The sequence below is a fragment of the Piliocolobus tephrosceles genome, chromosome 6 (genome assembly GCF_002776525.5).
Source record: "Piliocolobus tephrosceles isolate RC106 chromosome 6, ASM277652v3, whole genome shotgun sequence".
NCBI classification, from domain to species: Eukaryota; Metazoa; Chordata; class Mammalia; order Primates; family Cercopithecidae; genus Piliocolobus; species Piliocolobus tephrosceles.
The window spans coordinates 41555578-41574937 of NC_045439.1; the positions used below are offsets into that span (position 1 = coordinate 41555578).

General features: G+C 44.4%; 1 protein-coding gene across 2 annotated transcripts in view; it reads right to left on the reverse strand.

The window, feature by feature from the left end:
* The window catches only part of FNTB (farnesyltransferase, CAAX box, beta), a 76712-nt gene that overhangs the window by 28912 nt on the left and 28440 nt on the right, over positions 1-19360 (reverse strand). For both annotated transcript variants that reach the window (XM_023232420.2, XM_023232429.2), the window contains exons 4-7: positions 18371-18462; positions 6312-6458; positions 6130-6213; positions 842-928 (exon numbers count right to left, since the gene is read on the reverse strand). In XM_023232420.2, the coding sequence (XP_023088188.1) occupies positions 842-928; positions 6130-6213; positions 6312-6458; positions 18371-18462 (410 nt within the window). The remainder of the gene's footprint in view (positions 1-841; positions 929-6129; positions 6214-6311; positions 6459-18370; positions 18463-19360) is intronic.

Here is a 19360-nt window from a genome sequence, read left to right on the forward strand (position 1 = left end):
CAGGAAAGTACAGCAAATAAAATATAGAACATACATGTATCTAATACCTAGCTTAGAATTAGCCATATACCCTTCAGGTCTTTGTTGTTGTTAATGATTATAGCTGAAGTCTCCTATGCAGACTTATCTCATTTCCTTTGCTCTCCCCCGAGCAGGAATCACCATGCTAAATTTGGTGTTTATCTTTCATATGCATGTTTTTATATTATTACATGATTCTTCTCAGAAACAATACAGAATTCTCTTGCATGTTTCAAATTTTAAGTAAATGTGCTAATCTGTATGGTTTTCTGTATTTTTTTCTTTTCATTCTTTCAGTTCAACATAGAGATTTTTCCGTATTGATCCATGTAACTCTAGTTCATTCATTTTGACAGTTTCATTATATTCTGATGCAACTATACCACACTTACCATCTCGTGCTTATGAGCACTGAATCCGTGTCCAGCTTTTGGCTCTTATAAACAAGTCCTGCGCTCCTCTCTCCCATTCGTGTGTGCGAGGGTTTCTTTGGGAGTGGAATTACTGGGTCCTGCGCAAGGGCCCCTTTGATATATTGTCAAATTGCTCTAAAAACTGGTTAAATCAGTTCAGGCTCTCACTAATATTGTTTACCAAGGTTTGTTTTATCCTTGCCAATCTAAAATATAATATAACATTAAAGAAAGTTTGGAAAAAAGAAGACATTTTAAGTACTTAAAAAAATCATTAGATAACCCTAATGGATCTCCTGTGATTTTGTACTCCCTTCCAAGTCCCTCTGTATTTTCCTTATTTTTCTGAAGTAGTGTCGTGACCACCTGCTCTCCAAGAGGCCAGGAGAAACCCTGGTTTCTCTCACCTTGCTATCCACTCAGCAGTGCCCTCAAAGAGGTCTGGAGTGATGATGTTGGTCAGCGAGGCTACGGAGGCGGCACAGTATGCGCTTCTGGAAAGACAGAAACAGGAAACACATTAAGCTCTATGGAAGAGCTAACGCGGCTCAGTGAACTCCGCGGGTGGACTGCTCGCCTTGCCTAGTAAGCTGTAATCACCTCCTGTCCTCACTCTTGGCACACGGTCAGTCCTCCTGGGTCTCCAACTGAGAGGTGTGACATTCTATTTGGATAGAGTTGCTCACGGCATGGCTTCAGTGAAAGAACATGACATTCTATTCTCCCTACCTCCACATGGTCCAATCTACATCAGAGGAAATAACAGCCGTATCAATTCATGTCAAAAGTGGATTCAGCCCTTCTTTCAAAGACCTATAATGGTTGCCATAAATCTATGGTATCATTCAGGTACTTCTGATATCATTCATTTGGATGTTAGTACTGTTTCAGATTCAGGATTTCTGTTTACAGCCTTGACATGTTAAAGATTAACTATACTTTTACTGCAACAGATAAACTGCAAAACAGGCCACCAAATTGTAATATACCAAACAAGAATAGGAATAGGTGAGTCCACTTCAATACAGTCCTTAAACCTCTAGAGGGAGAAAAGAGGCTTGATTTCAAACTTCTCACCAGTATACACACAGACACACACGTTAAATGAAAAAGGCGTATGTCTATACTTTTTGTTTTGCTTTTGTTTTGGTTTTTATTGAGACAGGGTCTCACTCTGTCGCTCAGGGTGCAGTGCAGTGGTATGATCTCAGCTCACTGAAACCTCCGCCTCCTGGGTTCAAGCAATTCTGTATCAGCCTCCCAAGTAGCTGGGATTACAGGCGCATGCCACCATGCATGGCTTACTTTTGTGTTTTTAGTGGAGATGGTGTTTTGCCATGTTGGCTAGGCTGGTTTCAAATTCCCGACCTCAAGCAATCCACCTGCCTCAGCCTCCCAAAGTGCTGGGATTACAGGCATAAGCCACCACGCCCAGGCTATTTTTTAAAAAAAAAAAAAACATTATTAGGCTGGGCACGGTCACGAGGCCAGGAGTTCAAGACCAACCTGAACAATATTGCAAAACCCCATCTCCACTAAAAATGCAAAAATTAGCTGGACATGGTGGCGCACGCCTGTAGTCCCAGCTACTCGGGAGGCTGACGTAGGAGAATCACTTGAACCTGGGAGGCGGGGGTTGCAGTGAGCCAAGATAGTGCCACTGCACTCCAGCCTGGGAGACAAAGTGAGACTCTGTCTCAAAAAAACCCAAAACAGAGGTGGAGCTTGCAGTGAGCCAAGATCGCGCCACTGTACACCAGCCTGGGCAACAGAGCAAGACTCTGTCTAAAAAAAAAAAAAAAAAAAACCCAAAACAAACAAAAAAAATCATTATACTTGATTTGGGATCATTCTTGCTATTCTATCTTCCCCGCCCTAATTCTTCTTGGGGCATATTTTATTTCAGCTTCTCCCTCTGTCATGGAATACACATATAGACTGCCTTTCCTTCCCCTCTATGGTTTTTTCAAATACCCAGCACGGGGAAGACAAAAATCATTGGTTTGAATTCTGCTCAAAAATCCTTCTCCTGGCCAGGTGTGGTAGTTCACGACTGTAATCAGCACTTTGGGAGGCTAAGGCAGGTGGATTATTTGAGGTCAAGAGTTTGAGATCAGCCTGGCCAACATGATGAGACCTCGTCTCTACAAAAAATACAAAAATTAGCTGGGCATGGTGGCACGTGCCTGTAATCCCAGTTACTTGGGAGACTGAGGCAGGAGAATCGTTTGAACCCGAGACAGAGGTTGCAGTGAGCCAAGATCCCACCACTGCACTCCTGCCTGGGCAACAGAAAGAAACTCCATTTCAAAACAAAACAAACAAACAAAAATTCTTTTCCTAAGGGCTCCTAAGAAACATAAAAGAAGGGCCTAGTTTCCATATCCTCTTTTTTTTTTTTTTTTTTTAGATAGGATCTCGCTTTGTTGCCTAGGCTGCAGTGCAGTGGCGCTATCAAGGCTTATTGCAACCTCAAACTCCTGGGCTCAACTGATCTTGCCTCAGCCTCCTAAGCAGCTGGGGCTACAGATGCATGCCACCACACCTGGCTAATTTTTTTAAAATGTTTTGTAGAGACAGAGTCTTGCTATGTTGCCCAGGTTGGTCTTGAACTCCTGGCCTCAAGTGATTCTCTCATCTCAGCCTCTCAAAATACTGAGATTACAGACATGAGCCACCACGCTCGGCCCTGGTTTCCATCTTACTCATTATAGACATAACATGAAGCCAAATTTACTGAGGTATTCCAAAGAAGTCTCTGCAGAAGCTGCATGCATTATGATCCTACTAGCATTTTTAGCAGCCAAAGGCACAGTGGAGGTTTAGTTCTACCAGCAGGCATTGGGAGTACACAAGAGTCACAAGTGCCAATACCAAATGTGATCATCTACCATCAGCTAATTTAGAAGATCTGATCTAATTTCCTTGCAGTCGTGGGCCTCTTAGGGAGGCTCAAATGCATTTGCTCTTGAATCCTATTGTGACTTGTTAGGTAGGAGGCAACCTATAATACAGTTTGCCTCTCACCAGTGAGGTCTAAGACGTGATGACAGCAGACACGAATCCTAGGTCTCACACTGAGACAGGGAAGAAACATAATACAACCTTTTCATGTATTTCTCCCCCTTTCCCTCCATCCAGTCATCGCAGCTCTCAAATTTGAATTTGTCCACTAACTTTCCATCCTTGCTGCCATCACCCAAATCCAAGCCTTCTTCGACCTGGATCAGTCTCCCTGCTCTCTGTCCCTCCAGCCCTGAAACCAGAGGGCTTTTATTGGAATACTACAATCCATCACTGCAATTAGAAAACTTCTAAGAAAATACAAATCAGATCACATCACTAAACTCCAGACTCCATAGGAGATTTCAGGGCCTCTGTGGCCTGTTCCCAGCCTGTCCCTCCAGCTCCACTGCTCCCCTGCCCACGAGACCATCTACACTTCAACACTGAACTTGTCCTTTCTTGAACAACACATGCTCTCTCACCAAACTTCTGCAAATGCTAGATCTCTGCCTCCACCTTATCCTCACAGAATGCTCCAGATTATATAACCTAGATTAGGAGGTCAGGAATAATGACTCCTGCCTTTCTTAAGAACTGAGAAAAAATGGTGCTTGCTATGAGTTCACTGTGATTTGATTTTTTACAATACACTGGAGCTATAGACCTTGAGTAGGCTCATCTCTGAAACTATCAGCAGTGTAACAGAGCAGAAAGATCATCCAGAGACTGCTGTCTATCCCAGAAGGGCAGCAAGCTAGTCTCCAGATGTCAAACTCTCCCCTGTCACTGCTGCTTCTCTCGAAGTCAAATCCACCCAAACAAGCACTCCTGAGGACTGGCTGATGCTTCTAGGCAAAGGACAATTAAAGAAACGCCAAGTGAAAAATGATGGAATCGGGGTACTAGAAACCAGGCAAACCAAGGAAAACGGATGCAATCTACAAGCTTTTCTCCATTATTTATATCTTTAATCCTTTATGTAAATAGAAACATGGGCACGAACGGCAGAGCATCACCCAAAATGCAAAGGTCAGGGAAGAATATGGCTACAGTGCTTGGCAGGGGAACCAATCTGTCTTACTGGAGAAGTTTCCTAGCATTTATCTAGAACATATAAATAAAGAACATGGAGGGGGGAACTGGTGTTGGAATGAATAAGACAGCAAATAATCATAGCTGCAAAAGGTATATGATAAAATACCAAAAGGATCTTGCTATGATTTGTTCGCTTTTGCCTAATAATCTTAGTTACGTTTTTAAAAGCTATGTTTCAAGATTGTGCATATTTTGGGGGAATAGCAACAGAACAGGAATGAAAATGTAGTGACCACAAGGGAACAAAACTCTTTTAACATTTTCCTTAAGAAGAATCAGGCCGGGCGCGGTGGCTCAAGCCTGTAATCCCAGCACTTTGGGAGGCCGAGACAGGCGGATCACGAGGTCAGGAGATCGAGACCATCCTGGCTAACACAGTGAAACCCCGTCTCTACTAAAAAATAAGAAAAACTAGCCGGGCGAGGTGGTGGGCGCCTGTAGTTCCGGCTACTCGGGAGGCTGAGGCAGGAGAATGGCGTAAACCCGGGAGGTGGAGCTTGCAGTGAGCTGAGATCCGGCCACTGCACTCCAGCCCGGGCGACAGAGCGAGACTCCGTCTCAAAAAAAAAAAAAAAAAGAAGAATCAACACATACTGATTTACCTCAGTAGTTCTACTGGCTTCACTGGTATATACAGATCCTAATCTAATTTTTTTGATTGGATTAGATAGTTAGAGACAGAAGAACATCTTGAACTAAAGGCCTTTGCAGCCCGATTACCTGCTATTATCTGTAATGTATTTTATGCTCCACAATGTTCCTGCTTTTTTCCTCCCCTATACTTTCAAACCAATGGTTAAGTCAGATGCTTAAGCCAGAGTATTAATCAACTTGTGCAGAAGCAACCCCATTTACACATAAGCAGTAAGACAGCTTTGCTATAGAAACCTCACAAAATGTATTTCTCAACTCAATAATAAGAAAATGGCATAAAATCTCAATGAGCCACTGCCTTAGAGAAATGGCTTATTCAGTGAATTCCCTGTATGCCTCATAAGTAAAATACCAGGTTAGGAAGCAACTTGTTTGGTACATCAGACAATTATGGAGGAAAATAATAATTTCAAGCTCACTGGCACCAATCAGTTAATGTGATTTTATTGCACTGCACTCTCCTGGTCCACAAGGCTCTCTGCACCTCCCAGAAAAACTCTCATGTGCCTTAGGAGGACCTCAGGGGTTAGACATTCTCATGATTTCATCAAACTCACTCAGAAGGTATTTAGTAAGGCCCTGCTGGGCTTTCTCCTCCCTTCCTATCTCAGAGAAGTGAAGGAATACATTACACCATACAGTTATTTATATTGTGGTATATCATTTTATACCAAACAAATGTATTTTTAATTTCTAAAACAAAAGCATTTGTTTCTGTCTTATATTTTCACATTTACATAAAATAAGTCAAGTGATCATGACACCTGAGGACATCTGCATCACATCTGAATGATTCTGATGTGTCACTGACATGTCATCCTATGTGTCATTCTGGGACAAAGCGGCAGCTTCCCCATGACGTTCCTTAGGCTTAGCATCTCTAATGGCAGATGAGCTCTAGAGTCAACCGATGTGGCAGCCTGTGCAAAACCCCACTCACCTCACATCCACCTCACCTCCGACATGCATGAGAAAGGAGCCGTCAGGTTGCTTCAGGGAGTACAAATACTGAAGAAGCTTCTCTCTGAGAAACAGGGAAAGGGGCAAGAGAGGCAACAGTCAGTGTGTGTCAGCAGGTGGGGAACTCCTTTGGGTTTCTGTCACTGCTGGCTTTCGCTGTACCTGTTAATGACGTCATAGGCCTCCTCGGTGCCAATGATGCACAATGCATTGACTGCTGCATATGTGGGTGCAAGGTGTGGATACTGACCGGGGCCTCCTCCAAAGCCACCTTCTGGGCTCTGACACAGCTCCAGGAACTGACACACACTAGGTACACAGCCAAAGGGCAAAAACAAAGTCAGAGAGATTTCATGTCAAAACACCAAATTCCTACTAGATTCCATGCCTTTCCAATGATCCCCCCTCCCTCAAAAGTGGGGGGGAACCTCTCCTCCCACCTGTTGAATATAACCTCTCCCCAAAAGGCTTACTTCTCTACCCAGCTATCATCATTTCTGTCTGCCCTCCTCTGAGTTTCGTACTTAAGTGCTTGCCTGGTCATGAAGCAGGGAACACAAGGCTGGGAAGAAACTGACTTTCGTGGCTATAGGGTAAAAGTCTCCTGTGCTTCCCACATAAACCTTTCCCAGACTTTCCACTCAACTCACTGCCCTGGACCTGTGGTACCAGCCTCCCCCTCCTTGCCTTTGGGAACCTCCTAGCCTTTGAATTTTGCCAAAACATGGTGCTCAACTGCTTCTTTCCACACTAACCATCCTAGCATCACCTCGGCCGATCATGAACACGTAAAGAGAGGTCTTCTCACTCCCACTGCCACCTTAGCCTCTGTGGGCCACTGATTCCTACTCCACCAGTAGGAAGCAAGTTTTTTGTTGTTGTTGTTTTTCTGCAGTGCAGTGGCGTAATCTCAGCTCATTGTAGCATCTGCCTCCCAGGTTCAAGGGATTCTTTTGCCTCACCCTTCCAAGTAGCTAGGATTACAGGCGTGCACCATCACGCCCAGCCAATTTTTTGTATTTTCAGTAGAGATGAGGTTTCAACATGTTGGCCAGGTTGGTCTTGAACTACCTGGCCTCAAGTGATCTGCCCGCTGCAGCCTCTGAAAGTGCTGGGATTAAAGGCGTGAGCCACTGCATCCGGCCGAAAAACACATTTTTAATGGAGCCTGCCTCCATGGCTGGGAGAACAGAAGAGAGGCAGGCTGCTCTCATGCTCACCTTAATTGTGGTAAACGTAAGAGGAGCTGCACTGACTCGCCATGAGAATGCCTCCCAGTTTGTGGGTTCTTGGAGAATTCTCCACACTAATTCAAACAGGCTCCCACTCCCTCACTGAGGGGAGCTGTTTTCTGAGGGTTTGCCTCCAAGCCTGGCATCAGGCTGCCGAGAAGTTAGTCTTGCTTTAAGTGAAATTCAGAGAGTACAATCATCAGCCCAGGGTCTTCTGAAGTGCACCAGAAAGGGTGCCCCAGGAAAGCCCTGGTTATCAAGCTGTTTCTCCACAGCTCAGCAGGGTCACAGCCTTCCTGCCAGGAGAAACCTCCATTTAGAACAAGCAAACTGTCTTTGCAGTGTTCATGGGGCCTTCTTTCCTGGGCGCTTTCACCTCATTATTTCCTTGCTACTGCTGCCAGAAAGACTACATAGCCTACGCTCCAGGAAGACACAAGTTTATGACTGTTTGCCAACATCACATTTAATTACTTTCGATTTCAGACTTTCCATTATCTGGGCAGGGAAAGCAAAAGCAAATGCTGCTGCCTCGCTCTGTGAGTTCTGAAACATCACGGGTTAAAACAACGCATACTTCTTTTTGCACCTAAAATTTTACTGTAGAAAACACAAGGGTTAAAACTGAAGTTGAAGACAATTACGTGGCACTATGTTTTTTTTTTTTTTCTTTTTTTGACAGAAGGTCTTACTCTGTCGGCCAGGCTGCAGGACAGCAGCATAATCACGGCTCACTGCAGCCTCGACCTCCCCAGACTCAAGCTATCCTCCCACCTCAGCCTCCCAAGTAGCTGAAATTACAGGCATGCGCCACCACGCCTGGATAATTTGTGTATTTTTTATAAAGATGGGGTTTCACCATGTTGCCCAAGCTAGTCTTGAACTCCTGGGCTCAAGCAATCCTCCCACCTCGGACTCCCAAAGTGCTGGGATCACAGGCTTGAGCCAGTGTGGCCAGCATGTGACACATTTTTAACGACAATTAATTTCTGTAGAGAACTTTAATTTGTTCCTACTTTCCAAATCGTCATCAATTCTTATCACATTTCCCAGAAACTAATAGTTAATAAGCTCATGCCCTAACAAAGGCTGGCCACACTAGCATACCAAAACGTTTCTGTACCACAAAAACAAAAGGTTTTAGCTGATACAAAACTTAACAGCACGTTTTTTAAAATAAAGAAAGAGAGTCACCTGGTTATACACTCCCTTTCCCAGCTCCTAAGATAGAATCATGCTGAACGCAACACTACTGATCCTAAAGCCTCGAATTAGTTAGGATCTGAATGTACTAGACACCTTGATACCATCCCTCCATGCCAACCTCCCTCAGCTGACATGCTGCATCTGACTGACTGGGGATGTGCTAGAGAACTGGAGGTTGGGCTTTTCTTGATCTCAGACACTTCCATATTACAGAACATTCTGATCCCAAGGCTTTCCAACTTGCACCTTGAGGAACTGGCAAGTTGACCATGAACTAACAGCTGTCATTAACAGACTTCTTAGCAATTCTGAAGACCAAAACGTTAATGATACTTCTATCTATTAAAAAAAAAAAAAAAAAAAAAGGAGCCAGGCATAGTGGCTCGCGCCCGTAAGTAATTCCAGCACTTTGGGAGGCCAAGGCAGGAGGATTACTTGAAGCCAGTAGCTCAAGACCAGCCTGGGCAACACAGTGAGACCCCAGCTCTACAAAAAAAAATTTTTTTCCCCACAAAGGGGGAGAAAAACTTATCATAGAGACAAGAAGTTCACCAACAAATAAAAATTACAAGCAAAAAACATTGTACAAACACCAAGTGGCACGTTTCGTGAAAAACAAGTATTCACAAAATCATTCATTTAAAATACGACTGAAAGCTGTAATACATCAATTTTCTTTAACGTCAGCAAGGCATTTCATTCTAGCTTACATGCCAATTACCAACAAAGTGGGAAACAATCTTCTACATCACAGATTTTCAAACCCAAAATATGTGCATCAGAATCTGTAGAAAGCTAATACAGAGACCCAGCCTTGCTGAGGTGGAAAAGATCTTGGGCCTCTGTATTTTTACCAAATTTCCAGGTGATTCAGATACATGCAAAGCTTGAGCCATCACTAGTCCTTGCTACACAACTAAAATTACTTGGGGGGCGTTTTAAAAAGCGCAATACCCAAGCCACACCTAATTCCAATTAAACCGGAATCACTATGGGTGGGACCCAGGTGGCAGTATTTTTTTAAAAACTCCCCATGTGATTCCAATGTTCAGCCAGGTATCAGTACTTCTCAAACTCGAGTTGCATAGAAATTACCTGTGGATCTTGCTAAACTGCAGCTCTAATTCAGTAGAACTAGATGGGTCTGACAGTCCCCTTTTCTTTTTTTTAAGGAGATGGAGTCTCACTCTGTCGCCCAGGCTGGAGTGCAATGGTGCGATCTCTGCTCACTGCAAGCTCCGCCTCCTGAGTTCAAGTGATTATCCTGTCTCAGCCTCCCGAGTAGCTGGGACTACAGGCACACGCCCCCAACGCCTGGCTAGTTTTTGTATTTTTTAGTAGTCAGGGTTTCGCCGTGTTGCCCAGGCTAGTCTCAAACTCCTGAGCTCATACGATCTACCCGCGTTGGCCTCCCAAAGTGCTAGGATTACAGGCGTGAGCCACCATGCCCGGCTGAGAGTCCTCAGTTCTAATACGTTCCCAGGTGACAGCAATGCTCCTGGTCTGGGGACCCCATTTTAAGTAGCAATAAGATACATCTGTGCTGTCCAATGGGCCACGACTAGCCACATGAGGCAATTTAAATTTTCAATTAATTAAAATAGAAAATTCAGCTCTTCAGTCACATAAGCCACATTTCAAGTATACAACAGCTACCTGTGGCTAGTGGCCAATATAGAACATGTGTAGACATTTATAGACATCTATAGACATTTACAGAATATAGAACATTTTCATTATCTATTCTATTGGATACTACCACTCTATCATTCCATCATTAAAGAGTATGTAAATCTTGTAAGAGGGTCAAGTTCAAAGCAGGGACATGAGCGATGGCCTCTCAGCCTTATAAGGAGTTTACTGGGACTCTTAGGTGACGGCTGAGGACTGATCTAAAGTAGTTGATTCTGGCCAGGCATGGTGGCTCATGCCTGTAATCCCAGCACTTTGGCTGAGGCGAGGGGGATCACTTGAGCTCAGGAGTTCAAGGCCAGCCTGAGCAATATGGCAAAACCCCATCTCTACAAAAAATATAAAAATTAGCCAGGCATGTTGGCACATACCTCTAGCCCCAGCTACTCAGGAGGCTGAGGTGGGAGGATCACTTGAGCTTGTGGAGGTCCAGGTTGCAGTGAGCTGTGACTGTGCCACAGAACTCCAGCCCAGACAACAGAGTGAGACCCTGCCTCAATCAATCAATCAATCAATCAATCACAATCAACGTTGATTCTAAACATTGTCATCAGTTTGGATGAAGGATTCAAAGGCATGTACAGAAACCAATAAGAATAAAACAAATGAAACAGGTACAAATAGCAAAAATTATGCTTAGAAATGGCAGGGGTGGGGGATGGGTAAGGCACATGAATACAAGACGAGAAATGACTAGGAACATAGCAGGAAAAGACCAGTGATAAGGGTCCACGGGTTGTGAAGAACAATAAAAATGTTTGTTAAAAGCATCGTAGGCCGGGCGCGGTGGCTCACGCCTGTAACTCCAGCACTTTGGGAGGCCGAGGCGGGCGGATCATGAGGTCAGGAGATCAAGACTATCCTAGCTAACATGGTGAAACCCCTTCTCTACTAAAAATACAAAAAATTAGCTGAGTGTGGTGGTGGGCGCCTGTAGTCCCAGCTACTCAGGAGGCTGAGGCAGAAGAATGGTGTGAACCTGGGAGGTGGAGCTTGCAGTGAGCCAAGATCGCACCACTGCACTCCAGCCTGGGGGACACAGTGAGACTCCATCTCAAAAAAAATTAAAATTAAAAATAAAATAAAAAAATGAAAGCATCATAAACACAGTATTAGTCAGAACTGTATCTGGCTCTAGCCTCCATTTTCCACCTCATAGGGAATTCACATTAGAGTGGTAAAAATGACTAAATTTTTTTTTCAAGTATTTGGCTGGGTGTGGTGGCTCGTGCCTGTAATCCCGTGACTTTGGGAGGCTGAGGCAGGAGGATTACTTAAGGCCAAGAGTTTAAGACCAGCTTAGGCAATACAGCAAGACCTTATCTCTATTTTTAAAATAAAATTAAAAGCTTAATATTACAGACAATCACAATGAGAAAGCTACCCAGCAAAATACCTCAAATATACAAAGGATAATTATATAAACATTCTAGTAGGTAAAAACTGAGACTAATCTGTAGCAAGAAATATTTAGGTTACATAAAAAACTTCAGCACTAGAATAGGCTATCATGGACAGACTGAAGGCCTAGGATAAGTTATGAAGATTATAGCTATGTTCTGCACAATTGGCAAGGTTTAAAAAAAAAAAAAAAACAGAAAAAAAGATTACAGCTTTGGAAATTGGAACAGTCATCCATGGGCAGAACGGCTTAGGAGGAGATGTAAATACAAGATGCATGAGCTGGCATCACATCAAGCTTGTTCTCGTACTAACTGTAAAACAGCGTCAGCTTGATACAGTGAAGAGGAAATCTCCTTCCCTAGCTAGAGTATGACAATGGACAGGTGAAGACGGGCAGCATCTCTTGTTGATTCCAGGTGGCCTGTGCTGCCCACAGAGTCAGACATGTTATTTGACTCCTCGTCAAGCACTGGCAAGTCTCTGGATGGCTGCTGTTCTGGAAGAATGGTCAGGTCAAAAGTTGGCTACTGCAGGCCGGGCGCAATGGCTCACGCCTATAATCCCAGCACTTTGGGAGGCTGACATGGGCAGATCACTTAAGGCCAGGAGTTTGAGACCAGCCTGGCCAACATGGTGAAACTCCATCTCTACTAAAAATACAAAAATTAGCCAGGCATGGTGGCACATGGCTGTAGTCCCAGCTGCTTGGGAGGCTGAAGCACGAGAATCGCTTGAACCTGGAAGGCGGAGGTTGCAGTGAGCTGAGATTCCACCAGTGCACTCCAGCCTGGGGGACACAGCAAGACTCTGACTCAAAGAGAAAGAAAGTTGGCTATTGTAGAGTAGAGTTTCTCAACTGTTGACACTTGGGGCTCAGTAATTCTTTGGTGCAGGGACTGTCCTGTAGAGGATATTTAGCAGCACCCCTGACCTGCACTCACCAGGTGCCAACAGCACCTGGTCAGGAAAAATGCCCAGGAGACAAAGGCCTAGATATGGTGTCCTCACTGAAAGGTGCAGAAACATACAAACTACACTTAAAAATTAAAAGGAAAAATATTTAAGGGGCTACTCCAGGGACAAGGTACTAATAACCTTCGAAACGGAAAGGATAAAACACTGAAATCGCAAACTTTGAATTTATCTTTGGAAAAATCTTACAAGCTGAAATATCCTAAAATGGTTTTTAAGTTAAAAGCAATTTTTACATCTTACAGAAGCTAAAAACATTAACAGTGCGATGGTCTCCCTGTGATTTTTATTTTGCTCTGTTTCACCGAAGCTGCTTTTGGTAACAGAGAATGGGATTCTCATTAGAAGATGCTTCCTCAGTGCCTTCAAATGTACTTAGTCTAGTCCCAAAATATTAATTCATTTTAGGTAAACACATATAAATGTGTGCACATAACCTCTTAAAAGGGGCAAGCTAGGCCGGGTGCAGTGGCTCACATCTGTAATCCCAACATTTTGGGAAGCTGAGGCAGGTGGATCACCTGAGGTCTGGAGTTCAAGACCAGCCTGGCCAACATGTTGAAATCCTGCTTTACCAAATACAAAAATTAGCTGGGCGTGGTGGCGCACCCCTATAATCCTAGCTACTCGGGAAGCTGAGGCAGGAGAATCACTTGAACCCGGGAGGTGGAGGTTGCAGTGAGCTGAGATCATGCCACTGCACTCCAGCCTGGGAACAAGAGCAAAACACCGTCTCCAAAAAAAAAAAAAAAAAAAAAAAAAAAGGCCGGGCGGGGTCGCTCACGCCTGTGATCCCAGCACTTTGGGAGGGTGAGGCAGGAGGATCACCAAGTTTGAGACCAACTTGGTCAACATGGTAAAACTCCGTCTCTAGGAAAAATGTGCGGTGGCTCCCACCTGTATGCCTGTAGTCCCAGCTACTCGGGAGGCTGAGGCAGAAGAATTGCTTGAATGCAGGAGACGGAGGCTGCAGTGAGCCAAGATCGTGACACTGCACTCCAGTCTGGGCAAGAGAGCAAGACTCTTTCTCAAAAAAAAAAAAAAGAAAAAAAAGAGGCAAGCTAAAGTCCTACCTATGGACTGGACATGGTGGCCTCACACCTGTAATCCCAGTGTTTTGGGAGGCTAAGGTAGGAGGATCAATTGAGCCCAGGAGGTCATGACCAGCCTAGGCAACACAGCAAGGCACTGTCTCTACCAAAAATAAAGAAAACATTCCAGGCTATGAATACATTATTCTTGAAACCTCTGATACCAGCTGTAACAACCTGGCCTTGCTGGCTTTGGTCAGCGGTCATAGCAGCTGACAAAAGTATTTTGTCCACTAGAGGGAACCCAGCTTATCACATTGTTCCCTAAACAAACAGAAGCACAGCAGTGAACAAAATAGGAAAGAGAAACCTTTGTGTAAGTGTAGGGCGTGTGTGTGTTGTATACAGGGGAAAAGAAGGCAGGAAAATAATAAAACTGCAGAGTTAGACTTTCTGCCTCTAGGTCACCTTAATATATTTGTATGAAGAAAGAAAACTGAACGCATTTCAAAGCATTTCATTGCCCTATGCAAGATAAATAAAAAGGCAATATTCTATTTCAGCTAGTCTAAAAAAATCTTCTATTTATATAGAAGTCCTTAAGATTTCTCTGTATCTTACTAAAAATAGTCTATTTCCTTATGGGTCAGAGCCAGTAGGCTTTGTTCGTAACAAGTGTTATCTGTACCTAGAAGTAACTACCTCCTAGGCACAAAGCAAAATTCATTATTGGAAAGTCTAAGAAATGTTTAAAAGTTCATTAAGTCAATGCTCAGAAGAAACACAGGTAAAGCTTTTAAGGCACCTGTGAAGCAGAAACTCTCATTAACCGTCAAGTGGTTTTTGATAAGGACAAATCAAGCTTATTTTTAAACCATTCCTTTAATTACAAAATAATAAAAGATCATTGTGAAATTTCAGAAAATGCAAATAAGCTTAGAAAAAAATGTTTTGTTTGTTTGTCTTTTGAGACAAGAATCTCCTTCTGTTACCCAGAATGGAGTGCAGTAGTGTGATTTCGGCTCACTGCAACCTCTGCCTCCCAGATTCAAGCAATTCTCCTGCTTCAGTCTCCGAAGTAGCTGGAATTACAGGTGCCAGCCAACACACCCAGCTGTTTTTTGTATTTTTAGTAGAGACAGGGTTTCACCATGTTGGTCAGACTGGTCTTGAACTCCTGACCTCAAGTGATCCACCTGTCTCAGCCTCTCAAAGTCCTGGGATTACAGCCGTGAGCCATTACATCCAGCCAGAAAGTTTTTCTTTCTTTCTTTCCTTTTTTTTTTTTTGAGACAGAATTTCACTCTTGTTGCCCAGGCTGGAGTGCAGTGGTGTGATCTTGGCTCACTGCAACCTCCACCTCCCAGGTTCAAGCGAGTCTCCTGCCTCAGCCTCCTGAGTAGCTGGGATTACAGGCATGTGCCACCATGACCAGCTAATTTTGTATTTTTAGTAGAGACGGGGTTTCTCCATGTTGGCCAGGCTGGTCTGAAACTCCTGACCTCAGGTGATCCACCTGCCTCGGCCTCCCAAAGTGCTGGGATTACAGGCGTGAGCCACTGCGTTTGGCCTTTTTTTTTTTTTTTTTTTTTAAGACAGTCTCTCTCTGTCCTCCAGGCTGGAGTAGCGTGACATGATCTTGGCTCATCGCAACCTCCACCTCCCTGATTCAAGCAATTCTCTTGCCTTAGTCTCCCGAGTACCTGGGATTACAGGCATACACCACCAAGCCAGGTTAATTTTTGTATTTTTAGTAGAGACAGGATTTCCCCATGTTGGCCAGGCTGGTCTCAAACTCGACTTCAGGTGATCCACCCGCCTTGGCCTCCCAAAGCCCTGGGATTACAGGTGTGAGACACCGCACCCAGCTCAGAAAGTTTATAAAATCACTTTTAACCCTATCGTCCAGAAGTAACTACTACATGTATCTTTCTGGTTTTATCTATGCACATAATCATCTATATTTTAATATATGTAAATTAAATCTTTTAAACTATTTTCATTTCCCATCTCTCTATATAAATACATACATTTTAACATACAAATATACACATTCATATATTTATTGAGACAGGGTCTTGCTCTGTTGCCCAGGCTGGAATGCAGTGGTGCCATCACGGCTCACTGCAGCCTCAAACTCCTGAACTCAAGTGACCCTCCTGCCTCGGCCTCCTTAGCAGCTAGAAGTGTGCACCACCACACTCAGCTATTTTTATTTTTATTTTTGAGATGGAGCCTCACTATATCGCCCAGACTGGTCTTGAATTCCTGAGCTCCAGCGGTCCTCTGACCTTGGCCTCCCAAAGTGCTGGGATTACAGGTGTGATCATGCCTGGCCACATTTACAAATTTTTTAATGGTTATATTTCACTGAATGTACTGCACCACAAATGACTTACGTTTTATTTTTTAAATTTATGTATTTCATTTATTTATTTTTTTGAGATGGAGTGTCACTCTGTCACCCAGACTGGAGTGCAGTGATGCAATCTCGGCTCACTGCAACCTCCACCTCCTGGGTTCAAGCGATTCTCCTGCCTTGGCCTCCCAAGCAGCTGGGAGTACAGGCGTGTACCACCATGCCCGGTTAACTTTTGTATTTTAGTAGAGATGGAGTTTCACCATGTTGGCCAGGCTGGTCTCAAACTCCTGACCTCAAGTGAGCCACCCACCTCAACCTCCCAAAGTGCTTGGGATTACAGGCCTGAGCCACCACGCCCAGCTTTACATTTAAAAAACGTTTTTAAAACATTCTCTACTGTTGATTTTTTAATTTAGATTGCTTCCAATGAAAGGCCCTTTAAGGGCTCCTCTCATCCTATGTGACAATGTCCCAAAAGCGGCGCTGACACTTCCTCAGAAAAGCCTTCACTACAAAACACCAAGTACACAGCCTAGAAAAAAACTCAGTCAATTCTGGCTCGAGTGCTTCCACCTCAGGCACCCCCTGTGACTCTCTCTTCCAGTTTCTCACGGGTCTGCGGCCTCCTCCATCTAGTGCTCGGACCAAGGCTCACAGAAATCCATTTTTTCTTTCTTCTCTCACACCCGACTTTCCCACTGTGTAGGAGTGAAGGGAAAACTTTCCAAATATCCTGATTGTGCAGGAGTGAAGGGAAAACTTCCCAAACTATCCCCAGGCCCCCGAGCTGGTGTTTCTAAAATACACACGGCTGGATGTTGTGGCTCACGCCTGTTATCCCAGCACTTTGGGAGGCCGAGGCGGGTGGATCATCTGAGGTCAGTAGTATAAGACCAGCCTGGTCAATATGGTGAAACCCCATCTCTACTAAAAATACAAAAATTAGCCGGGCATGGTGGTGGGTGCCTGTAATCCCAGCTACTCAGGAGGCTGAGGCAGGAGAATCACTTGTACCTGGGAAGTGGAGGCTGCAGTGAGCTGAGATTGTGCCACTGCACCCCAGCCTGGGTGACAGAGTGAAACGCTGTCTCAAAAAAAAAAAAAAAAAAAAAAAAAAACACCACACGAGCCTTTCTTTGACAATTAAATTCCTGTTACTGCAGAAACTGTGTCCAACTCTCCTTCCAGTGCTGGAAGCAGCCAGGCTTGCAGTGGCATCCCGATGATCAAAACAATGCACTTGCCTCTCCCTCAGAAAGCATCCTACGTACCACAAGGGTTACTGGCCTAATTCTTTATTATCTTCCCCATCCACATTCATCACAAGACACCCTGCCCAGGAAGGCAAGAATGAGAGGTTATTGTTAAGACAGAATGAATGAGACAATGTCCAGTTCTGTTCTTCTGACCTGACAATGTGACCAAGGCAGGGGCTCTGTGACCAGAGAGGGGCCCCGGCTAGCCTCTGTGTGTCCCAGCACAGCTGCCTCCTTGTGCTGTGGAGAAACGAACCTGGCTCAAAGTCTCTCATCCCAGATGCCTCGCCCTCAGGAGCACCCGAGGAAGCTGAGAAATTCGAGATGCTGCCTAGAGCTCATGCTGCCTCTCAGCGGATCTTAGATCCAATTTCTGGCTGCCCTTTCTTATTCCAGGTATCCCTAGGACTGGAGTCATGATCAGTCTTTTCTTCTTTAATATATAAATGGTGATGAGTGTCTGGGAATAAGGTGCCAGATCAAGAATGCCATCTGTACAAGGATCCTGGGAAGAAGCTCAGTTGCTTGGATCTCTAATCATCAATCAGGTGTAGGAAAACTGAGAGTCACGGCATTTGTACACCATGCCAGTAACACGTCCAGTCCCATCAAGAGCTGCACGGTCCCTCCAAGCACCGGGAGCAGGGAGGTACTTCTACAGAGGTGCGTAGGAAAGGCAAAGGCATTTTTGTTCACTGGACTGGCACATGCTTCCCCACAGAAGCTGTTCAAATGCATACTGTACTTTCTGGCAAAATCATGTCTCTCAGAGTTGATGATTAAGACTTTTCTCAAAGACCAGAGTCAAGAGTCAAAAGAAAAGACCACAGAAGAAACCAGAATCCTTCTCTTGGAAGTTCAAAGTCTTGTCCTACCCACCAGCTTACATTAGGTTTCTAAAGTGGAGGAGTTTCAGGAAGTTGCCGGAGGTCATGCGAAGGGCAAGGATTTCTTTGTGGCACTCTGTTTTTTTCCATTCCAAACAAATAAAACAGAAACAAAACAAAACCCCAAACTCAAAATACAATTTCAATGAACACCCCAGATTTCCCAAAGCCAGACTCACTCTGTAGCCACTATCTGGGGGATGGGTTCATCTAGCAGTTCCAAGCTGTGCAGGATCCAATAGCAGAGCCATGGGCGGCTGGCATCCAGACACTGGGAGAGACAGGAGAGAAAACATCCCTTATTCACAATCACTCCAAGACACTGCTGCCAAGGCCGTATCTGTCTCATTCCCAGCAGCCTGGCAAGGGGGAGGAGGGCACCCTTGCCCAAACAACAATCAGTGAATAAAGGACACTTTGCTTTGTGGCCTTAGCCAGGAGCTGAAATGACCATCTGTTTAAAAAAAAAAAAAAAAAAGATGCGGTGGTTCATGCCTGCAATTCCAGCACTTTGGGAGGCCAAGGTGGGTGGATCATTTAAGGTCAGGAGTTCAAGACCAGCCTGGCCAACATGGCGAAACCCTATCTCTAATAAAAATACAAAAATTAGCCGGGCATGGTGATGTGCACCTGTAATCCCAGCTACTTGGAAGGCTGAGGCAGGAGAATCACTTGAACCCAGGAGGCAGAGGTCGCAGTGAGCCAAGATCGCACCACTGCACTCCAGTCTGGGCGACAGAGCGAGACTCTGTCTCAAAAAAAAAAAAAAAAAGAAGAAGAAGAAAAGAAAAGAAAAAAAAGACAACAGGATTAAAAAGAAAAGGTGACCCTGAACCCAGTGGATCCCTCCCTGGCAAGCATCTAAGGAAGGCTGAGCAGAGGACTTCCTACAGGCCAGGAGGTTAGGGGCTGCTATTTTCTCAGTGTAGAACCAAGGAGATATATACTCTCTGAAGAGATTTTCTAGCTTAATTCAACCACTGATTCAACAAATATTTGATAGTATCTACTTGTGCCAAGCACTGTATTAGACACTGGGGGCATGATAATAAAATTTGGTTTCCACTCTTTATTTTTTTGAGACAGGGTGTCACTCTGTCACCCAGGTTAGAGTGCAATGGTATGATCTCAGCTCACTGCAGCCTCAACCTCCTGGGCTCAAGCAATCC